We start from the raw sequence: 24,883 nt of genomic DNA on the forward strand, positions 1-24,883 counted from the left end.
GTTATTGTTTAAAAAATAAGTGATATGGTATCATGACTATTTTCGTTTTCTTGAATGATGAAATAAATTCAATAATACATGAAAGAAAATGCCCTTGAAGGCATATTTTAGTTTGGTTACCTGCACATACTACTCCAGTTCCATGTACAGAAAGGCTTTAAAATTACATGTTCTTAATAAATTTAACTCATGGAACACTAAAAAACATGAATAAAAAACTCTCAGGTTTATTGGACTCCCAACAATGGTTCTGATTTATAAACTTCTTCCACAAGCAGATAAAGACATATCACTTGGTTTCTATTTTTAGTTTGTTAATTGAAGTCTTGCCATTTCTTGTCCCCTTTCTGGACTAGGGACAGTAAGTCTCCACAAATATTGTATGAAACCTCCAGCTAACACCACCTCACCACCCGGGGCATGATGCAAACTAGACCTGGGATCACGAGTCGGCCAGAAGGTGCTTCTGTTGGTCCTACATGCTATCTCCCTCACCATAATGTGTCAAGGAGTTTTGGCTATCTACCAAGAGGAGGGTGTAAAATCATTTAGAAAGAACCACCAGATCATCACTAGAAATAGGTGGGAAAACACATCCACCCTGAGAAATGAGACCCAAACCATGGATATCCCTTTTTCTCCTCTCCTAAGTCCCACTCTTCAATGACAGAAATGACAAAATTGTGGAGGCAGACCTTTTGGAAAGGGAACAGAAATAATAAAACTATTTGGTTGACAAATGGGTAGATGCTTGGCTTGGACCCTTTGGAAAACCATTGAGATGGTGAATTCTTTGGATCCATGGGAGACTTCGAGGAGAGTTTAGGAAGCTGGTTTTCAAATGAGTTCCTGGGGATCCAGGAGTCAATTGGGGTTCAAATAAGAGAAATTCAGCCATTTATGGGGGCAAGATCTTCAGGTTTCCTTCAAGGCTGCCAAGACAATTCATTTGGTGGAAAAAGAGCTGGGTTTCAGGGCAGAAATCCTCTATAGGAATGAAGAATATCTCTTTACCTTGTTACATTCTCATATGTATCTTTGGGGAATCTGAGCAAGGTGGGAGAGATTCAGGAAGATGGTGAGGGCTGCAGTATGAGAGTAACTATAAGCATCCTCTGCAGCAACTACCACTAACTTTAAATTCTAAGTATCTCTCCTGAGTCCTAATAGATCTAAAGCAAAAGAAGTCTGCCTTCTAGACAGGCGGCTCTTTAGTATATTGACTTTTAAAAATAGAACTGTTTTCCTTTACATCTTTCTCTATGTGAATTGACATGTCACGTACAGGTAACACTCATCTTCCCATCTGAAGTTGAGCTGCAGTTTGAGGATAGAGCAAAAAGATAGACAACACACTGCAGTATTAAAGGCAAACATGGAGTTACTGAGTGAAGGGACAGACGGAAGGGTGGAATAGAGCTGTGGCCACAGATAGGTAGACCCTCTTTCTTTATATATGCAGCACACGCACACATATCTGGGAGGATCTAAATGTTTTTTGGCCACATGCTCTGCATTTCATATATAGACCTCCATCACTGCACCTATTATACCCACGTATTCCACTTAGTTGTTTGTTTCCCTCACTAGACCACAAACTGTCATGGGCAAGGACCAGGTCTTTTTTTCTCTCCTTCTTTTCTCTCTCTCCCTTTCTTTTATTTGTATTGAAGTATAATAGATTTACTGGGACCAGGTCTTAATCATCTTTGGACAACAGCTAGCACAGTGCCTGCAAACGTTCAATACATTTTTGTTGAATGAAAATTAGACAATTTTTGATGTGGAAAAAGGATCAGATTAACATACTTAGTATTCATTCATTAAACATTTTTTGAGCAACTACTGTGCTGCTATATCTGAGACATCTTGTTCTGTGCTGGGATTAGATACACAGATGGAAGATACAGTTAGAACAGGCTGGGGCAGGTGAAGAAGACCCCCAGTGAGCTTTTTATTATAATACAGCTAGGGGGATATGGGAACTGAGAGGGGAGGGTTCACTTAAGCTCTTGGAGTATATGATGGTAGAGATGGGTTGGTAGGCGTAGGGGTGGGTGAGAATGGGCAGGAAGTCAGAGATGGCTCGCCAGGAGAAATGATGAAGATAACTGGTGGTTACCCAGGCATATAGATATAAAATATTAAAACCTTAATGGGTGGCAAGTCAGTATTGACTACCAAAAATATTCAAAATGCTTACACTCTGACCCAGAAATTCCCCTTCAAGGACTTGATCAAAAGACATTACCGACAACCTGCTCAGAGATCTGTTTAGGATGTTTCTTTGCAACATTCTTTGAGATGGCATAAACACTGGAAACAAACATTTCTAAAATGAGTGTTTAATTGAGAAAAAATAAAGTATTCATATGGTGGAGATTATTCAGTCATTAAAAAGCATGTTGTTTCCCAGTAATTTGAGGGCAACTCAAAGTAGGTATGCTAACAGTACCTTTAATGTGATCCAATTTTCGTAAAAAATAAAATATATATGACAAGCAAGAACTACACCGTACATTTGCAAGCATATTTTTTTTTTTAAGAAAAGAGTAAAAGCTATAGAGAGAGTGTATTGACTATTTGGGAAACTACAAATACACTCGGCTCCAGATACTGCTGCTGCCGCCATAGCTGTCCCAGCCACCCTGGGTCCTCCTCTGTCAAGACTATGTCAAAACCCCATCCGTCAAAGCTCCCCTTCCTCCATGGCAGAAGACCACTACTTGACCTCCTCCTCCACTGCGGGGCCTTGACCTGCACACACCTAGGCTCCCATCTGCTCATCAACACCCACAGGGTCTCCTCCAAGTTCACGGTGCAGCTCATCCCAGAGCAAGGTGCCCCAGGAGAGCCAGGCCCTCGCAAGGGAGTGTGCCCACCTCTTTGTGGGCAGGCCTTCTGAGCTCAACCCCTTCGATGTTTGGCACCTGCAGCAAGGACTTCAAGCGCTCCAGCCACCTGTCCTGGCACAGTGCCACACATCGTGCCAGATGGCCCGCTGCACATCTGTTCTGGTGCCCATGCGGCTTCCAGGCACAGCACGAGCACCTCCACTAAGTTCAAGACCAGGCCTGCACTGCCCTTCCCTGGGTCATCACGTCTGTCCCACACAGCACCACCTACACAAACTCACTGCCAGTGCAGAGGTTACTGCCTTATCCTAGACCTCAGTTTCCCCAAATATACAAAGAGAGAAGCATCATTGCTTCCTTCTTTGCTTTCTGTTGTGTTATGTGGACCAAGTCTTTGCCCACCCTGGGCCTATGGAATGGGTGCATTGGAGGAGAGGCAGAGAACACAGGCCTGGGAACCAGCTGGACGTGGGTTCCGGTCCCACTGTGCTGTGTGAGCCTTTGCAAGTGGCATAAGCTCTCTGAGCTTTGTTTTCCTGCTCTCCCAAGTGGTGAATGGTTGCTTTCTGGGTGAAAGAGATGACAAAAGAGAATGGGGCACTGTCTGGTTCATTTCTGTGCCTCCCCCCTTCTGCCCACCATCTCCACCTTTTGCTCATTAAACATTCCATTCTCAAAACCAAAAAACACACAAACGAACAATCCTGCTGGAATACAGGGGAGATAAAGCTGAAGCTATATGGTTTGGGTGGGGCATACACATGAGGAATCTTCTATGCCATGCTCGAAGATATTACAGAAAGACAAAAGTAGCAGGGGGAAAAAAATCAGCATTTTGTTTCAGAACTATCACCTTCCTACTAATGTTGAGGTAAGAATACAAGCTGTGATTTGGGGGAAAGTTGCCAGAAAAATACAAGACATCCAGTTAAATTGGAATTTAGATAAATAATGAATATTATTTTTATATAAATATCTCCTGTTGTTTATCTGAAATCCTAATTTAACTGGGCATCTGTATTTTTCCTTGCTAAATCTGGCAACCCTAAACTGGGAACAAACTCAGAGGGCTTCAGGGGTTGGAGCTCGAGGAAAATTTGCAACGCAGAAGGCCTTGGTCACCTGAGAGAGAGGGAATGTAGCATGGTGGTGGGAGTGGGGCACTTGAGGAGAGTGGAAAAAATGTGGAAGTCCTGTTGGGGTATGTCCAGAGCCTGATGAGGTGATGGTCATCAGTGTACAGGGCACCAGTCTGTAGACTGAGTAATAATCTGGCACATCTAAGTGGTTGAACAGATTTGAGAGGGTCACAAGGGATGAAATTTTCTACTGACATCTGATTGGCTGTTGGTTTCTACCTCTTTATGCTTGTGATCGTGTTGGAAAAATAAAGGTCTGGTTTTTTTCATGGTCTTCCTCACATTTTTGCAAGCTGGTGACCTTCTTAAAAATTTGAGAAAATTTGTTGAAATAAGCAGGAAAAAGAAAAGAGTGATCATCAATTTTTAGATGTGTTTACAGGCTGTATGACTCAGTGCTGCTTCTGTTAAGAGCAAGTACATGGTCTTTTTTGGTACTGAGATGCAAACTCAGGAGGCTCTGATCTACGCTACTTTCTGTGAACGATAAAGCCCTTATTGAAGTGTCAGGAGTCTGACCACGCACCAAAAGTGCTTTTCGCGTGGAGTCCGCTCCTCTCAGCTCAGCTTTGGCCAGTCTTTCCAGATCCTGTTAGGAATAATTTCACTTACTCAATAGTCTACTTATTCAAATATTCCACCAGGACGACTTCTTTGGAACTGACAGTACTGGCTGAGAAAATAATAAATGAGTTTGATTTACAGGAAATCAGGTCAAGCAAACAGATGTTTCTTTGGTGGATGATCCTAAATTGTCCAATCAACAGCATTTTTTTTTTTTTTTTTTTTTTTTTTGCGGTACGCGGGCCTCTCACTGTTGTGGCCTCTCCCGTTGCGGAGCACAGGCTCCGGACGCGCAGGCTCAGCGGCCATGGCTCACGGGCCCAGCCGCTCCGTGGCACGTGGGATCTGCCCGGACCGGGGCACGAACCCGTGTCCCCTGCACCGGCAGGCGGACTCTCAACCTCTGTGCCACCAGGGAAGCCCTCCAATCAACAGCATTTATGGTGGCCAAGGAAATTCTCTCCTTACAAGCTTTATTTCTAGACATCAATGTTCTGGGCCTAAGTGGAATAGTCCCAACAATAACAAATATAGTCAGTGCTATTCTAAAGGGGAAAAGAAGCATGGAGGGCTTTGCCATGTGAGGGAACTAACAAAACATTTCAGTATTTCCTAAAGTATTTTAGCAGACAGATTTGGGCTCAATTGGTATCACAGTGAGAGCATGAGTCAGAGAATGATTTCATTGATCTAGCCTACTCTTCAGTCTTTTAATGCCTCCATTGATTAGGCAACTAAGATTGTTAAGTGGGAGGCATATCATGACAGTAAAAGTGAATGCTCTTTTAAAATGTAATTAAAAAGCACTGCTTGAAGAATTTTTGAATGTCAAAGATATTCAAAGATTTTCTTCACTAATGTGAAGGATTTTTAGCTTTGATTTACTCTTCCATGCTCACCTGGGTGGATGGAAGGTAGTCCTCCCGGTCATGGATGTTTTTTGAAATGAACGGGGTCACCTGGGATCAAGCAGGTGATCTGTATCCATTCTTGAGAGGTCACCAGGTACCTCACAGGAAGGAATCTGGGGATACCTGGGATTCCAGGTAAAGCTCCAAACAGTTAGAAAATGGATCCCTTGGTAAAGGCATGCCCAAACGTGTACCACAGAAATACCCTGAGGCTTCAGAATAGGGCAGAGCTGGGTTTGCACCCCACTCACTCTATGGAGTTTGTTATTCATCATTCTCTTTGATTCTGAATTTCCTCTTTTGTAAAATGAGGATAAAACCTTTAGAATCATTTACTTGATATAATTATTATGAAGTAAAGCAGAAACTAACACAGCACTGTAAAGCAATTATACTCCAGTAAAGATGTTAAAAATAATAATTTAAAAAAATTATTATGAAGAATTAAAGGAGACTATGTCTCTAAAAGGCTTAGCAGGATACCTGATACATTCAAGTTGCTCCATTTTCCTGAATGAGAGGTGAGGAGGACATGGGGGTGGAGTGGGGAAAATGAGGGTTTTCCAACAATCTGTTTGCTTAAAGATAGAGTTAGTACTACTGACCATTCTGAAGCTTAAAGGAGAAATGTGCTCAAAAGGTACCCAGGGAGACCTGGGATGGACCAAAATATAGCCTCAAGAGGAAATGTAGTTGAGTGGTGTGATAAGGAGTGCAAACTTCAGAAAGACTGACAGATTCTAACACCCACTCTGCCACTTTCTAACTAACTGTGTGCCTTTGGAACCATTTAACCTCTCTACCCTGTTTCCCTGTATGTGAAGTAGTAATGATGATACCTGTCTCAGTGAGTATAATAGAGCTCTGGTTTCTTTGGCCAACCTGTTTCTTTCATCCTCTGAGATTTGATTTCCCCTCTCTCAAGGAAGGGCTCTTGTAGCCATGCTTCTTCCACGTATGTTCCCTTCCTTGTCACAGAGAAGAGAACAGGCGATCACCTGATTTAGGAGGCCCTAACACATGGGCTGGGCTGACACAATCATCTTCTCTCTCCTGGGGGAAAACTAAATGACATGATAAAAGAAAGTGCGTAACACAGTGCCCAGGGTGTAATGAGGATCCGAAAATTTTTAACTCCAAAGTAAAGATCACTTCCTGGCATCTACTCTTACAAAATCTCAGTTTATAGTAACTGTAATGTGGATAGTTGGTACGAGCCCAATGGGCAGTGCAGGGGTGATTTTCCCCTGGTTCTGGAGTGACGGCTTAAACCAAGAGAAGTATGACATTCATGCCACAGACATTTCTGAATGAAGTTTGTATTAAACAGTTTTCTCTGGAAAAGTCTAACAATTCTTATGCTATAAATTTTAATGTCATGGTCCAAGTAGAGATAGATTTAGATCTAGAATTGCTTATTTTTAACAAGTCTGACTGAGAAACAGCAGAGGTGAAATACCATCGTTAACCACACCTCTTTCTCATGTGCATCTCTAAGTCTACAGCATTAGACGCAGGAACGGCTGTTCCCTTATCCTGTCCTCAACGGGTTCAGCTCATCATATGCAGCAAAACTTACTTGGCAAGGATTACATCTCATTTTTTTCATTAAACTAGAACAGGCACCATGGTGGGGAAAAGGTTGGGGGTTTCAGTTCCTGTGATCTTTAAGTCTCCAAAAAGGAAATGGTCTCCTTAATAAACAATAAACAGACAAAGGAATCCTTTCCTATTTTAGTATTAATCTCAACTATCCACCAATATTTTGAAGACAGAATTTTTACCCAACTATGTACTTTTTATCTTTTACAGTATTTATTTCCTTTTCCCTTATAACTTCTTATGCCATGGAAATATTATTTTCTTTTTTCTTTTGCTACACAAACCTGAAGTTTATTTTGATTTGTTTTTCTTTTATAATTTTCATCCTAATTGAATTTTCTCAGCTGAATAATGTACAGATGATTTTTTGTGTGCGACAGAATATCCACCGCCCTCCCACGCCCCCTGTTTTTCCTGAAACAGAAAGTTTCCTGATTTGGAATCAGCCAATGGTGTGATTAATGCACTTCAGAGATTCCCTAAAGTTTTCACACATGCTGAAAAATTCTGCATTGTTTTGGGGACACCAATAAGGACTTAGGGCAAAGTACCATTCTTCCAGGGCTATCTACTACGCGGTAGATAAGTAGTCAGGCACTGCATAGCAACCCCTCCAAACACTTCTCTTAATTTACATATATGTGCTTGTGAATATATGTGTGTGTGTGTGTGTGTGTGTGCAATCTATAACCAGCAAAGTATAACCCAGGTTTCTTTTCAAAAGGAGCAACCATTTCAAATGCACAGCTGGGTATGGCAGAAAACACGTAATTAGACAAATTGGATTTAAGAGTTACGTAAGGTCTCAGCTGAGCCAGTGAATGAGAAGCTGAATGAAGCGTTGTGATTGCTGCTCTGGTGCCTGGAAAGAACAGAATATGTGGATATGTGTGTTTTGGGCAAATAAAAGGCAATCACTGGGAGTTATGGGGTGTAGTTGGCATTCCATGAAAGTTAGACTGTAGCATGTTTCACAGTGTCCTGTGTTGGAGAATAAAATATTGTCCATGGCTAAAAGGGGGATTCAGTCAGAGATATGCCCACAAGGAAGGATTTGTAAGTACTATATCAGAGTTATATTTTGGGGGGAAAAGGGCAGTAGAAAAATTTACATAATATGTTAACTTTTCAATAGGCTTATAAAAATTCTCAGAGAATTTTAAGTACAAGGGGATACATTATGTATTATTATGTTTCCTCTAAAAGTGGACCTTTCCAGCCAAGGCAGGTATATTCTGAAGAAAATAACAAGCAAAGTCTATAGTTTCAGAATTTTTTACTAAGAATACTCAAACCAATGACTAAATATTGAAGATAAGCCCCCTCATAGGATTAAGAACCTGAAACTAAATTACCACTTTTTGGCAAACATTCTTATTTTACAGATTTGTCTCAAGGCAACTGAATGAAAAGTAGAGTTTTGTGGGATGAATTGGGAGATTGGAATTGACATATATACACTAATATGTATAAAATAGATAACTAATAAGAACCTGTTGTATAAAAAATAAATAAATTAAATTAAATTTTTTTTTAAAAAGTAGATTTTCTTCTCTCTCAACAACCGCCTGGAAATAAATGGGACAAAAAGGACTTGGCTCAGAGAGTCCTATCTTCTTAAAGAAAACATCCTGGATTAATTGAAAAAAGTGCCTATTAGTCCCCACGACACCAAGGCTTATGGCATTTGGGGCTTGTCTGTCAGTGTGCAAGTTAAATATATATCCATAAATCCTTGCCAATAATAATAACAATGCCTTGTCTGTTGATGCTGCCTAACCATTAAAATCTCTAATAGCAATCGCATGTTTGGTTTGATAAACTTTATAAAAAAATGTTTGAACACCTCTAATTTGCAAAACACGTGCTAGAGACGGTGGCAAGTACAGAGGTGAACAGTTCCCTACCTCAAATTTATAATCTCATGAGAGAGACAGAAATATATCAAATAATACAGGGAAATAAACGTGGTGCGTTGTTGGCAACCTTGCCATGGTACTTGGTGGTTGTGCACCTGGATTTTTCTTTTATTTTGATGATAAAGAAAATTATTTTGAAGAAGTCTATTTTGCTTGTGTAACCATTTAAAGTATATTTTGCTTGAGTTATTTAAAAAGAAAATTCTTTTATGTCATATGTATATGTGCAATCATTATGATGCTATTATAACAAAGTATTATATACTACTACTAAACTTATGGTCAAATAACTCTGTTTCCTGCGTCATTATGGGCACAATAGTTGGCCAAAGTCCTGATTATCAATCAAATGGAGGCCCTTAATGGCAAAAAAAAAATCAGTGTAATCTGATGTGGACAAATACCTGCCAAAGAGATCCTTATGTGTGACAAACCCTTAAATTATCCTCAACAGCTGTCTACAGAATTACAAAATTGCAAATGTGCTATGTGCGTAAGACATTCCCCTCCCATTTATTTACATATGGGAAAGTTTTTCAAGCTGTACGTTTGCTAGGGGCGTAGCGACCGAGAGCCTAAGGGGAATGAAGACTGGTGGGAGAGTAACAAACGTGATTCTAACGTGGCTAGCTTCTGCTTCTCAGTCTAAAACTCTTTGAGAGAGAAAAGGTTGTTTCACACATTTGAAAAACGTTCAAAAATGCCGAGAGGGCAAGTGAGTGCAATATAACTTTCCTTAGGTTAATTGAAAGCTCTTGATCCATGAGCCAGTATCCTGATACACCCCTGACACAGAGAAGGGTATTTGTTATTGTTCAGTGAATGAACACTGAATTAAGGTACTTGATGCACTTTTCTAGGCCAACAACCATCAAGTCTTCCTTCCCTCCAATGACAGACCACAGAGAACTGTCTTAAATAAAATACATTCGTTTGGTCTGACCACAGATAATTTTGTGATATTATGTCTTAACTCAGGATTCATTAAGACATAAAAACAAGTAAGGAGCATAAAAGAAATAATCATTTGGAATAACCGACTTATACCTAAAGATCATAACTCATTCTTTGGTGTGCTCTCAATTTTAGTTCCTACCAAAATGAGTAATGCTAGAAATAGGTGAATACTTTCTATTGTGTTAGGACCAAAGAGTTGTTAGTTTTGAACTGATAAAACTTTCCTCCAAACTTGAGTATTTACAGACAGAATTTCTGGTTTGCAAAACCGAATTCAATGTTGATCTTGATGGAGAGACTAGGAATAAGAACAAAAACACATGCAAATGAGAAAGTAGAGACTTACTGTATCGCGTTGCCTGTTATCTTTCCCTGATATTATCAAGAAGTAGTTCCATGTCAATAGTAACAACAAAACCATTGGTATCATGTAGAGCTCAAAGTTCCAGACAACAAAGAGAAAGAGCTGGAGGAGAGAGAAGGAAGAAGAAAAAGATGAGTCAACTCTGAATTTCATTAAATGGACTCTCTTATCCATACTGCACTTCAAAAAAGCACACAATTAAATGCTTCAGAACAGAAAGATTTGTCTTGAAAACAAAAACTTGAGAACTTGTTAGGCATTTTTCTAAAAGCACAACCGACCCCTGGAAAGTCACTAAGATTTTTACTTTGTTTAATTTCTATGAAGGAAAAACTGATATCACTACATTGTCAACGAGGCAATTTTAATTTTTCTCCTCCAGTGAAATTATTGTTAGGTTGGACAAAATAAAGTTTTAAAAAAGAAAGGCAGCAAAATGAGCTTCACCACATTGTCAGAAATAACTGGCCTATCTGCCTTAATGATAAAGGATGAATCACCATTTAATATCAGAAACTACTTTTAAATCTCACTTGGATAATACAATGTAACAAGCATAATAGGCAGATGAAAATACCAAGTCTACACCAGAGAGCTCCCAAGATTTCACATTATGAATAATAGAACTGCTACCAACAAGTGTAAAAAATTCAGCCTTGCCATAGAAATCAAACAGCTATTAAAACAATGGAGTAACTTTGTCAAAGGAAAATTTTAAATGTCTACCTTTATTATCTTTTAAAACTACCTACTTCTCTAAGTATATAAATGATTTTTAAAATTGTATGAGGAATGTAAGTTTAAGAACTCACCTAGGCTGGCAGAAGGAACCATTTTAAGAGCATCTGCATCATAAAATAACCAGCAATGGTTATAAACTGTGACTCATCCCCATTCCCCACCAGCCTCTTATAACCCTGCACAGATCATCTAAATTCTCTGGGTCTGTGGCCCCTGCTGCCAAATTAAGGTAATTTAAGTCAGATGGTAGTTAAGAGCCAGATTCCACCCTTGGTGCTAACTAGTCCTATAACCTCTGGCATGGTATATATCCTCCCTTTAGTTTCTTCTTCTGTAAAATGGGGATGATAAGAGTATCCACCTGAGAGGTGGCTGTGACAATTAAACAGTTGAAATGTGTTAAGGATTTAACACACTGCTTGGTACTCAGTAAGTGCTCAAAAAAAGTATTGTGCAAATGATATCAATACATTACAAAATTGAGAAAGTTAACTATTTATTAACTAAGGTCCTCAGGTAGTACATATTCTAATACTGAAAACTAGAAAGTCATCTGCCTGCTAAGCTTTAGCTGAACCAAAGTATAATTGAGAATTTGAGCCAGCTGGTTGGGGTCATGCAAACATCCTGCCTTTGACAGATCAGAAGGGTTAGGAGCAGTGCCCTAAGAACACTCACATCAGGCACAGCAGCATGGGCTGTTTGCAGCCTTCTTAACAAACCCCAGCCAAGCCCGCAGCCTATTCAAACTGCAGAGAAAATGAACCTGTATGGAGTGGTAGAGGGACCGCTGGCCCACGGGCCAGAAGACTGGTTCTGGGCCTTAGAAAATCACTCTCCCTCAGTGTTTTCATTTCTCAACATAGATCTGTAGATCTGGTCTCCTCTAACATCCTTTCTCTAATATTTAAAATGACTTCATGATGTTACTGTACCATCAGGGATTTTTTTTAATGTGATATTAAATTTTGAAGACTGTATATTTTACTGAATTCTTTGATATTCATAACCCACATGGACACCAAAAAGCATAAATAATGGTTTAGTAATCCAAGAAATGAATTTTGTACAGAATTACATGGTAACCATAGATTCAAGTTCCTGAATAAGAAAAATCTCAAATATGTTAATGCATGGAACATGAGCCATATCTTCTCTTTCACCAGAAAAGTATAAAGATTTCTAGAAAAGGAAAAGATTTCTGTTTAATTTTTGAAATATATACAATATATTTAAAGATGATACAAATCATAACTGATGGCTATGATTATTCTATTAAAGTATATTTAAAAAATATATTTTTTTATTCAGGAAGTGATTTAAGGCAAATTTGATAGACATCAACATATATAAAAGAGAAAATTATTTTTTGCTAGAATCCATATTAATTCTTTACATATTTATTTGTAAAATTTTGACAATCATTAAAATATAAGCTCTTTAAAGGAAGGGATTTTTTTTTTCTTTTTGCTCACTGTTCTATCCCCAGAGCATAGAGTGGTGCTTGGGGCATAGTAGGTGCTCAATAAATATATATTTGCTGAATTAATGAATAAATGGATACTGGGTTCCCAAGTCATTTAACATAAGTCTACTTAATTATTTGCATTAGTAAAAGTCCTATAGAGCCACTATTTAAAACCAAGTGACATCTGGAAAATGTATTCAGAATTACAACCTGTGATAGCACTAATGAATTTCTCCCCGAGGCACATAAGGTAGGAGAAGTACCTTAGTACTTCTAGAAAAATTGTCTATCCATTCTGGCTATGCAGTCATGAACCATCTTTCCTCTTAGACCTTCCTATATAGTTGCCTTTTCCAAGAATATTCACTTGACTCAGTGTATTCTGGTCTCATGGATGGGACTCAGATTATTCCATTGCTAAATATCACCAATTGTAATGATTTTTAACCTATTGAACAAATATATTCCTCCTTGTAATGGCCACTCATTGGTGTTAAGAGTCCTGGTGTTACCCAGAGTGAATTTCTTGTTCCTTTATGTATTAGTGTTAGTTGTAGGCCAGGTATTGCACCAAATAAACTTTTCATATGATAATTCTGCAAGTAATCAATCCACCTATCATGTCTTTTTCTTCTCTAGGTTCAACAACACTAGTTGCTTAAAGTACCAGTTACAAGGTATGGTTTCTGGACACTTCTCCATTGTGGACATCCTCTTACCACATCCAAATCAATATATCAATAGCTTTCTTAAAATATAGCACTCAGAAGTGACAGAATACTTCTTATGAATACATATGATCTTAATATGCCCTAACAACATGAACACCAGAACACAGGATGGGAAAAGATATAGAAGAGAGAGACAAAGAAAGAAACTGCATTAGCTTTATGAATTCTCATAGTGGAAAAATAGTCTCCTTCCCCATTATGTGCTCTTTAAGAATCTAATATTTGGATAACTAAGTAAAGAGCCCTTGCTCTTGAAAATATCTTTAAAAAACAAACAAGAGAGCTTTGAATAAACTCTAAATACAAAAGCATTTATTTTTCTTCTCAAAATTTAATTGAAGATTTCAAAAGGTCAAAAAAGAAACAGCATGATATATTCTTGCCTACTTTGTTGTAAATTAATTGACCATATGTGCATGAGCCTATTTATGGGCTCTCTAATCTGTTCCATTAATCTAGGTGTCTGTTTTTATGCCAATACCATACTGTTTTGGTTACTATAGCTTTGTAGTTTAGTTTGAAATCAGGGAGCATGATGCCTCCAGCTTTGCTCTTCTTTCTCAAGATTGCTTTGGCTATTGGTGTCTTTTGTGGTTTCATACAAACTTTAGGATTGCTTATTGCTGTGAAAAATATTGTTGGAATTTTGATAGGGATTGCATTGAATCTGTACATGGCTGTGGGTAATATGGACATTTTAATAATAGTAATTCTTTCAATCTGTGAGCAAGGAATACGTTTCCATTTACTTTTGTCTTCAATTTCTTTCATCACTGTCGTGTAGTTTTTAGTGTATAGGTATTTCACTTTCTTGGTTAAATTTATTACTAAGTATTTTATTCTTTTTGATGCAACTGTAAGTGGGATTGTTTTCTTAATGTCTCTTTCTGATAGTACATTGTTAGTGTATAGAAATGCAATAGATTTTTGTATGCTGACTTTGTATCCTGCAACTTTACTGAATTCATTTATTAGTTCTAATAGTTTTTTGGTGGAGTTTTTAGGGTTTTCTATATACAAAAACCATGTCATCTACAAATAGTGACAGTTTTACTTTTTCCTTTCCAATTTGGATGACTTTTCTTTCTTTTTCTTGCTTAATTACTCTGACTAGGACATGCAACACTATGTAAAATAAAGTCGCAAAGTGGGCATCCTTGTCTTGTTCCTGACCTTAGAGGAAAAGCTTTCAGCTTTTTACTATTGAGTATGATGTTAGCTGTGTACTTATCATATATGGCCCTGGTTATACTGAGATATGTTGCATCTATACTCACTTTGTTGAGTTTAATCGTAAATGGATGTTGAATTTTGTCAAATGTTTTTTCTGCATTTACTGAGATGATAATATGATTTTTATCCTTCATTTTATTAATATTGTATATCCTGTTGATTGATTTGTGGATATTGAAGCATCCTTGCATCCCTGGAATAAATCCCACTTAATGATAGTATACGATCCTCTTAATGTATTGTTGAATTCAGTTTGCTAATATTTTGTTGAGAATTCTTTCATCTGTGTTCACCAGGGATACTGGCCTGTAATTTTCTCTTCTTGTGGGAAAGGGAAGTTTCTTCAATAAATGGTGCTGGGAAAACTGGACAGCCACATGCAAAAGAATAAAACTAGGCTGTCTTACACCATACACAAAAATTAACTCAAAATGGATTAAAGACTTGAACGTAAGATCTATAACCATAAAACTCCTAGAAGAAAACATAGGCAATAAGCTCCTTGACATTGATCTTGGCTATGATTTTTTTGATCTGACTACCAAAACAAAGGCAACAAAAGCCAAAATAAACAAGTAGGACTTCAACAAACTAAAAAGCTTATGCACAGCAAAGGAAATCATCGACAAAATGAAAAGCCAGTCTACTGAATGGGAGAAAATATTTGCAAATTATACATCCGATAAGGGGTTAATATCCAAAATATATAAAAACTCATACAACTCAATAGCCAAAAACCAAGCAAACTGATTTAAAAATGGGCAGAGGATCTGAAGGCACATTTTTTCCAAAGAAGTTGGCCAACAGGCACATGAAAAGATGCTAATCATTTAATCATCAGGGTCATGCAAATCAAAACCACACTGAGATATCACCTCACACCTGTTAGAATGGCTATTATCAAAAAGTCAAGAAATAGCAAGTGTTGATGAGAATGTGGAAAAAAAGGATCCCTCTTGCACTCTTAGTGGGAATGCAGATTGGTACAGCCACTATGGAAGACGGTATGGAGGTTCCTCAAGAAATTAAAAACAGACCTACCATATGATCTAGCAATTCACTTCTCGGTATTTATCTGAAGAAAATGAAAATACTAATTCAAAAAGATATATGCACCCTCATGTTCATTGCAGCATTATTTACAACAGCCAAGATATGGGAACAACCTAAGTGTCCATCAATGGATGAATGGATAAAGAAGTTATGACATATATACAGTGGAATACTATTCAGCCATAAAAAGAATGGAATCTTGCCATTTGCGATAACCAAGATGGACATAGAGGGCATTATGCTAAGTGAATTATGCTAAGTGAAATAAGTCAGAGAAAGACACCATATGATCTCACATATACGTGGCATCTAAAAATGAAACAAACAAATGAAACAAACAAATAATTAAGAAAACAGATTAGTGGTTGCCAGAGGTGAGGGAGGTGGGTGAAATGGGCTAAGGGGGTCAAAAGGTACAAACTTCCAATTATAAAATTACAAGTCATAGGAATATTGTGTACAGCATGATGACTATAGCCAATAACACTGTACTGCATATTTGAAAGTTGCTAAAGGAATAAATCTGAAAAGTCTTCATCACAAGAAAAAAAAAATACTTGTAACTGTACGGTGAGGGGTGGTAATTAGATTTACTGCAGGTGATCACTTCACAATGTATACAAATATTGAGTCATTATATTGAACACCTGATACTAATATAGTGTTATAGTCAATTATACCTCAATTTAAAAAAAGAAAAAGAGCATGAACACAGATTAACAATAAAAGTTATTTATTAAACACCTATGTGCTATGCAATACTGGGTGTTCAAAATTAGGATAAGACATGGTCTCTGGACTCATATTGCTAAGAATCACTACGAAAAAAGCAATTATTCTCTACAGTACTAGTGATGATTCTAATACTTGTCAATGGCGATGATCCACTAACAAAGAGCCCTCAGAGGAAGAAAGGGGTCTTTTAGCTTATTCTCTCCACACTGAAGCTTCTTTTCTCCCTGGAGCCCACCTGCATGAAGATAGGATCCTTTCCTTTATCCTACAAAATACCAAAACACTCCTGGATGGGTCTTCAGTGTTTCACCAGGGCAGCAGGAGAAAGAAGGAAGCTCAGAAAAACTCCAGGAAGGCTAAGACAATGCAGGATCTGTCCTTGGTCCTGACCACACTTTTCATAAGTTTGGGGTTTGAAAAAAGGAGACATAATGGGCTAAAATGGAACCAAAACAGCAATTAAAAAAATATATAAACCCAAAAATGCCTAGGATTTTTTGCGACCCATATATCCAGAAACCTTTTTGCCTGCATGGGACATGGAGAGAGGATCTGATGATTCTAGAATTTCTCCAGGTTAAACTAGGTAATAAGGACTCCTGCACATTTGTACAGTGTTTAATTTCCTTTGACTTCATCACTATGACATCCTTTCCTTATTTTTCCTCTCTCTCTCTCTCTGTCACATTCTCCTTGACTTTTCCCCCACTCCCCCCAACACTTTTAATAAGGAAACTTGGACCATCTATATTTTACTTTCATAAAATCCATGACCCCATTCCAAACAAAACATCTAGCCCTACATTATTTAGCCTTGCTCATTAGAAACTAAAATTATTCCAAGAATTTGGTGGTTTCCTTTTTGCAAATTACTAGATGGTTGTGATTTACTGCTAAAACTCTATATCAGAAAATCTTCATGGGACATTAGAAGTACACACAACCTTCTTCATTAGAAAAAGGATCTTGTGAGTTTTACACATTATCCTGGATGGTAGAAGCTCTTTGTCAATCTGCCTTGGACTGTTAGCCACAATCATGGGATCCCTAAAAAAGCTGCTTCAGTGTGATGCACTAGAGAGCTTGAGAGTTTGAATCAGGCCCATGTTTTTATCCAAGCTTACTAGTCACTATCTATGTGATGTATTACTAGATTACTCTTAATTTTATAATCTGAAAGTTAAAACTATACTACTTACAGATTTGAGATGGAATTAGCCTAGTGCTTGGCAACTGTAAGATGCTCAATAAACATTAGGTATTATTACAAGGAGGAATATATTGGCTCATACTATATATAATTTTTTTGGCCCTTCTTGTAGCTCATCACTTTCCCTATTCCACTCTAGAATCCATAGGGTGGATTCAAGCATTAGAGCTGTGTTTAAAAAGCTACGTCAACTACAATAGGAAGAGATGATAAAGCGAGTGCCATTTTCAGTATTTTTATATTTAGCTTATAGTGATTACATGCAGTAATGACCCCAATTTGTTAATATCTCCATGTATCCAGGCCTTTTGAAATACTCTCCCACGATGACACTGAGATTAGACATAGGACTTGTTTTGGCCGAGGGTAAGAGTTGTAAAAATGCTGAACACAGAGGCTTAAAAAGCACTTGCTCATTGGGTTTTTCCCTCTGCACTCTTCAAACCCTGAGCCCATGTCAACAAGCACAGGCTAGTCTGCTGAATGATAAGAAACATGTGATACAGTTGTCTCCATTGCCCCAGTTGGAAGCCAGACAGCATCCAGAAGCAAAGTTGCCTAACTGGCCAGAAGCTGACCGGAGATGCATAAGTGAGCCCAGCTGAGAACAAAAGAAATACCCAGCTGAGCCTGATCCAACTTTTTCACCTACAGAATCATTACTAAATAAATGGTAGTTGCTTTGCGCTACTAATGGAGTGGTTTGTTATACAGCAAATGCTAACTGATACATATTTTCTCTCCAAGGAGAAAGTATGGTAGAGTAAAATATGGTCTGGACCAGGAGCCTGAAGAAGCGTTTTTAGTTCCATTTCTGCTATATGATCATCATAAGACCTTGGGCAGGTCAGTTATTCTCTTTTATTTTAGTCTATTATCTATAAAATGGAAATGGTAATACCTGTCTATTTCACAAGTAGGCTGTGGGAAACAAATTATGTAATATACATGAAAATGCTTTATCAGAAAGTACTATACCAATGTAAGTAATGTCAATTTTATGTTTTTCATATTTAAAATTGTTTCTAAAAAATAACAGACTTTATAAAATAATACTCCAAGATAAGTCAACATGATAATTGTTCTTCGAGCAGTTATAGAAGATGGATGGTGTTCCTTAGAGGGACTTCTGTGTGGTCTGGGAGGAAGGGGTTTGCTGGAAGGAAGCCATAAGTATTGGGTTGGCCAAAAGGTTCGTTTGTTTTTTTCCCGTAAGATGGCTCTAGTAGCACTTAGTTGTCTTTAACTTCATTCGAAACAATTTTGTTAGATTGTATGTGACAGCTGTCATACCGGCATGCATTTAAAAAAAAGCTTATCAAAACTGGTGAATTTTTGTGTAGCCATTTTATTATTGAAGATGGAAGAAAAAAAGCAACACTTTTGGCATATTATGCTTTATTTTTTCAAGAAAGGTAAAAAGGCAACTGAAACGCAAAAAAAAAAAAAGTTTTGTGTAGTGTATGGAGAAGGTGCTGTGACTGATCAAGCATGTCAAAAGTGGTCTGCAAAGTTTTGTGCTAGAGATTTCTCGCTGGACAGTGCTCCATGGTTGGGTAGACCAGTTGAAGTTGATAGCAATCAAATAGAGATATTAATTGAGAACAATCACCGTTATACCACACGGGGGATAGCCGACATACTCAAAATATCCAGAGCATCGAAAGTCATTTGCACCAGTTTGGTTACGTTCATCGCTTTGATGTTTGGGTTCCACATAAGTTAAGAGAAAAAAACCTTCCTGACCTTATTTCTGCATGCGATTCTCTAGTGAAATGCAATGAAAACGTTCTGTTTTTAAAACAAATTGTGACGGGTAATGAAAAGTGGATATCGTACAATAATGTGGAATGGAAGAGATTGTGGGGCAAGTGAAATGAACCACCACCAATCACACCAAAGGCAGGTCTTCATCCAAAGAAAGTGATGTTGTGTATATGGTGGGATTGGAAGGGAGTCCTCTATTATGAGCTCCTTACGGAAAACCAAACCATTAATTCCAACAAGTACTGCACCCAATTAGACCAACTGAAAGCAGCACTGGACGAAAAGCATCCAGAATCAGTCAACAGAAAACACTTAATCTTCCATCAGGATAACACAAGACCGCATGTTTCTTTGATGACCAGGCAAAAACTGTTACAGCTTGGCTGGGAAGTTCTGATTCACCGCTGTATTCACCAGACATTGCATCTTTGGATTTCCATTTATTTCAGTCTTTACAAAATTCTCTTAATGGAAAAATTTCAATTCCCTGGAAGACTGTAAAAGGTACCTGGAACAGTTCTTTGCTCAAAAAGATAAAAAGTTTTGGGAAGATGGCATTACGAAGTTGCCTGAAAAATGGCAGAAGGCAGTGGAACGGTGAATACGTTGTTCAATAAATTTCTTGGTGAAAATGAAATATGTGTCTTTTATTTTTACTTCAAAGCTGAAGGCACTTTTTGGCCAACCCAATATTAAACTTATGAGGGGTTGCACTGAAATGTTTTACTAATAATCAGAGCAAGAAAAATCCAGATCTTTAGAGAAAGTCATTATTGCTAGTAAATGACATTAGCATACATTGTAGATTTTGTGAAGTCTGGAGTTGAAAAAAATTAGGTTTTTAAACGTCAATAATTTTTAACATTCTCATTCCCCTAGATATAAAAGTATCTTGTTCTGAACTACCAGCTTTAAGAATGTCAATTCCTGTCCATATATTTTTTTCACTTTTAAATCCAAATACCTTCTATCTAAATCAGTGTTATCTTGCATATGATTTTATCACTAACATCACAAAACACAATCCTTCAGTATCTATTTGTGCCAGGCTTTAAAAGCAACCTGCTTTTTTAAACATCCTTATTGGAGTATAATTGCTTTACAATGGTGTGTTAGTTTCTGCTGTATAACAAAGTGAATCAGCTATGCGTATACATATATCCCCATTTCCCTTCCCTCTTGCATCTCCCTCCCACCCTCCCTATCCCACCCCTCTAGGTAGTTACAAAGCACCGAGCTGATCTCCCTGTGCTATGCGGCTGTTTCCCACTAGCTATCTACTTTACGTTTGGTAGTGTATATATATCCATGCCACTCTCTCACTTCATCCCCGCTTACCCTTCCCCCTCCCTGTGTCCTCAAGTCCATTCTCTATGTCTGCGTCTTTATTCCTGTCCTGCTCCTAGGTTCTTCAGAGCCATTTTTTTTTTTTTTTTTTTTTAGATTCCATATATATGTGTTAGCATACGGTATTTGTTTTTCTCTTTCTGACTCACTTCACTCTGTATGACAGACTCTAGGTCCATCCACCTCATTATAAATAACTCAATTTTGTTTCTCTTTATGTCTGAGTGATATTACATTGTATATATGTGTCACATCTTCTTTATCCATTCATCTGTCCACGGACACTTAGGTTGCTTCCATGTCCTGGCTATTGTAAATAGAGCTGCAATGAACATTGTGGTACATGACTCTTTTTGAATTATGGTTTTCTCAGGGTGTATGCCCAGTAGTGGGATTGCTGGGTCATAAGGTAGCTCTATTTTTAGTTTTTTGAGGAACCTCCATACTGTTCTCCATAGTGGCTGTATCAATTTACATTCCCATCAACAGTGCAAGAGGGTTGCCTTTTCTCCACACCCTTGCCAGCATTTATTGTTTCCAGATTTTTTGACGATGGCCATTCTGACTGGTGTGAGGTGATACCTCATTGTAGTTTTGATTTGTGTTTCTGTAATGATTAGTGATGTTGAGCATCCTTTCATGTGTGTGCTGCCAATCTGTATATCTTCTTTGGAGAAATGTCTAGTTAGGTCTTCTGCCCATTTTTGGATTGGGTTGTTTGTTTTTTTGATATTGAGCTTCATGAGCTGCCTGTATATTTTGGAGATTAATCTTTTGTCAGTTGGTTCATTTGCAAATATTTTCTCCCATTCTGAGGGTTGTTTTTTCGTCTTGTTTATGGTTTCCTTTGCTGTGCAAAAGCTTTTAAGTTTCATTAGGTCCCATTTGTTTATTTTTGTTTTTATTTCCCTTTCTCTAGGAGGTTGGTCAAAAGGATCTTGCTGTGATTTATGTCATAGAGTGTTCTGCCTATGTTTTCCTATAAGAGTTTTATAGTGTCTGGCCTTACATTTAGGTCTTTAATCCATTTTGAGTTTATTTTTGTGTATGGTGCTAGGGAGTGTTCTAATTTCATTCTTTTACATGTAGCTGTCCAGTTTTTCCAGCACCACTTATTGAAGAGGCTGTCTTTTCTCCATTGTATATTCTTGCCTCCTTTATCAAAGATAAGGTGACCATATGTGCGTGGGTTTATCTCTGAGCTTTCTACTCTGTTCCATTGATCTATATTTCTGTTTTCGTGCCAGCACCATACTGTCTTGATTACTGTAGCTTTGTAGTATAGTCTGAAGTCCATGAGCCTGATTCCCCCAGCTCCGTTTTTCTTTCTCAAGATTGCTTTGGCTATTCAGGGCTTTTCGTGTTTCCATACAAATTGTGAAATTTTTTTGTTCTCATTCTGTGAAAAATGCAATTGGTAGTTTCATAGGGATTGCATTGCATCTGTAGATTGCTTTGGGTAGTATAGTCATTTTCATAATGTTGATTCTTCCAATCCAGGAACATGGCATATCTCTCCATCTGTTTGTATCATCTTTAATTTCTTTCATCAGTGTCTTATAATTTTCTGCATACAGGTCTTTGTCTCCCTAGGTAGGTTTATTCCTAGGTATTTCATTCTTTTTGTTGCCATGGTAAATGGGAGTGTTTGCTTAATTTCTTTTTCAGATTTTTCATCATTAGTGTATAGGAATGCAAGTGATTTCTGTGTATTAATTTTGTATCCTGCTACTTTACCAAATTCATTGATTAGCTCTCGTAGTTTTCTGGTAGCATCTTTAGGATTTTCTATGTATAGTATCATGTCATCTGCAAACAGTGACTGCTTTACTTCTTTTCCGATTTGGATTCCTTTTATTTCTTTTCCTTCTCTGACTGTTGTGGCTAAAACTTCCAAAACTATGTTGAATAACAGTGGTGAGAGTGGGCAACCTTGTCTTGCTCCTGATCTTAGTAGAAATGGTTTCAGTTTTTCACCATTGAGAATGATGTTTGCTGTGGGTTTGTCATATATGGCCTTTATTATGTTGAGGTAAGTTCCTCTATGCCTACTTTCTGGAGGGTTTTTATCATAAATGGGTGTTGAATATTGTCGAAAGAAGAGCGACCTACATTTTAATCATAAGTATTCAGAATGGCTATTTTGAAAATCTATAATTTACTGAAAGGTAAATGACATAATTTGTCCTAACAAGTATCTTATATCACATTGCATACAATGAACTTTAGGGGGAAAGTCCTGCAAGGAAGGCTGGGAAGGCTGAGACTATCTTCATTTTATGAATGAGGAAACTGAGGCTCAGAAGGTTAAACTCGTCTAAGGACATCCTCTACTGAGTGGCAAAGTCAGGTAACTCCCAATCCAGTGTGCTTTTCCCACAATGCTCCACTGCTTCTAAGGTAAAGGATTTTATAGTGAATGTTGATGCTCTGAAGGTCTCAATTATTTAGGGACTGATTATACAATTTGTAGATTTTTTTCTATCTCTACTTCTTCTCCTTCCTCTTGCTCTGGGATAACCACTAAACGCAATACCACTTTTTAGGTGCTCTGGTAAAGGTCTGGCATGTCAAAGAGGTCAAACACTAATGGTCAAAATGAGGTTTGTAGAGACAATTTCATTCTTCCTTTTCCTCACTCTCTTGCATGGCTCTGAATAATCAAAGTTAGCTATTCACACGGTTTCTATTAAATGGGGTTTTCTTCTGTCCGAAATGTTTAGAAGAGGTTAGCAAGGTGGCTGTAAAGGCAAAGACTGGAAAATAATTGAGCCAATTACATTTTACAAGCAAAAGAAGCCTTACTTTTTCACATGAAGATTAAACAAACAAAAAGACCTTTTCTACTCAGAAGCTAATGAAGGTGGGCTTGGGCTTTTCACTTCCATTTAAACACGGCAAATTATATAAAGTAGAGTGAATGATTCAAAATGTTAAGATTTTATAGCAATACCATTTCTTAGGAGGTGCAAGATGTACCTGATTTTTCTTTCTTTGAGCCTGGGGTTTTAAGAGTCCCAGGCAGGGACTGGGCCGTCCAGATCATCCCATCAATTGATGCTCTCATTGAAGTGCAGTGGAAGATGCCTGCATTCAATGATCATTCAGTGCGACACATGACAGTATCCCTGGGGGAGCGCACTTCAGAAAAATCATTTAAGTTGGAATATTGAAATATCCTATTCTTTTGCAAACTACAGTATATTTTAAAAAAGAAATCTCATCCAAAATGATTAACACTTCCTACTGTTCAGGAAAAAAGCCTGCCCTTTCAGACTAACAGCTGTGAATCATTAGCTCTCCAGTGATGAGATGTGTTTGATGAGTATTTTTCTTTCTAATTAAGAGATGAGATTCTCTATTTGACTGTCTCTTCAGAAAGAAGTGAAGAAAAAATTCTCTGCCTACATGGAAAGGCCATCTCCTACAAAACAATTAATTATTTCAAGGCTCTTTTAGAAAATCCCTTTCCTCCCTAATTTCAATTCATTTTTTTTTCTTAAACTTAACACATTTACGGCCTTTACAGTATTAACCCATTTTTCACCCAGCCTTCACCCTCTGTTTACCTGTTTGTTTCATCATTCAAAAATGTCTATATCAGATGAAATAAAATGAGGAAATACAACAAAAGTAAGTACATGCTTATGCTAACAGCATTTGATGTGACAATATTCACTGATGTGAGAGAGGCCTCAAATTAGAAAGATAATAAATACATAGTGTTTGCCTTTTGAGGAATTAAGCATTGCTTAAAAAAAAAACAACTTTTAAGGGGTCTAGCCACATATAAAAACTGGTTATGGTAATTAATCCCTAAAAGGAAACTATTTTACGTCTACCATTAAGACTGGCCCTAAAGAAGAAAGCTAGTGGATGTAAAGTGGAACCAAAAATATATGTCTTTTCTTCTTTGAAAAAGCCATCATCCAGGTTAAAAAAATTCCTGAATTAAAAACATGATAGGAGAGAACAGTAAGAAGCAAATGAAAACACTGTTTGCGAATCAATCCCATCAACCACCTCCTTAGATCCTTTTCGGCACAAGGAAAGAAAGAAGGGGTGTAAGGGAAGAGGGTCAACTTTCAAACATTTGGGCGCTGTGTTGCCACTTCCCTCCCCCAGGGTGCATCTGGAAACATGTGGGGATGTTTTTAGTTATCACAATGACTCAAGTGGGAAAGGGGTGATACCAGCATTTATTGGGTGGGGCATGGGTGTGAAACACCCTGAAATATGCGGAACAGTTCCACCCGGTGAAAAATCTTCCTGTCCCCCATGCTAACA

The 24,883-nt window shown here is 37.8% G+C and overlaps 1 protein-coding gene across 14 annotated transcripts in view; it reads right to left on the reverse strand.

The window, feature by feature from the left end:
• The window catches only part of MCTP1 (multiple C2 and transmembrane domain containing 1), a 541,379-nt gene that overhangs the window by 87,367 nt on the left and 429,129 nt on the right, over positions 1–24,883 (reverse strand). For 13 of the 14 annotated variants that reach the window (XR_010942040.1, XR_010942041.1, XM_067731247.1 and 10 more), the window contains one exon: positions 10,294–10,413. Coding sequence is in view for 11 of the 14 variants with exons in the window: in XM_067731247.1 (XP_067587348.1) it covers positions 10,294–10,413 (120 nt within the window). In the remaining 3 variants the exon portion in view is untranslated. Of the gene's footprint in view, positions 1–10,293; positions 10,414–24,883 lie in introns of those variants that run through there. The other variant, XR_010942042.1, reaches the window with a different exon arrangement.

This window comes from Pseudorca crassidens, chromosome 3, assembly GCF_039906515.1.
Source record: "Pseudorca crassidens isolate mPseCra1 chromosome 3, mPseCra1.hap1, whole genome shotgun sequence".
Classification (NCBI taxonomy): domain Eukaryota; kingdom Metazoa; phylum Chordata; class Mammalia; order Artiodactyla; family Delphinidae; genus Pseudorca; species Pseudorca crassidens.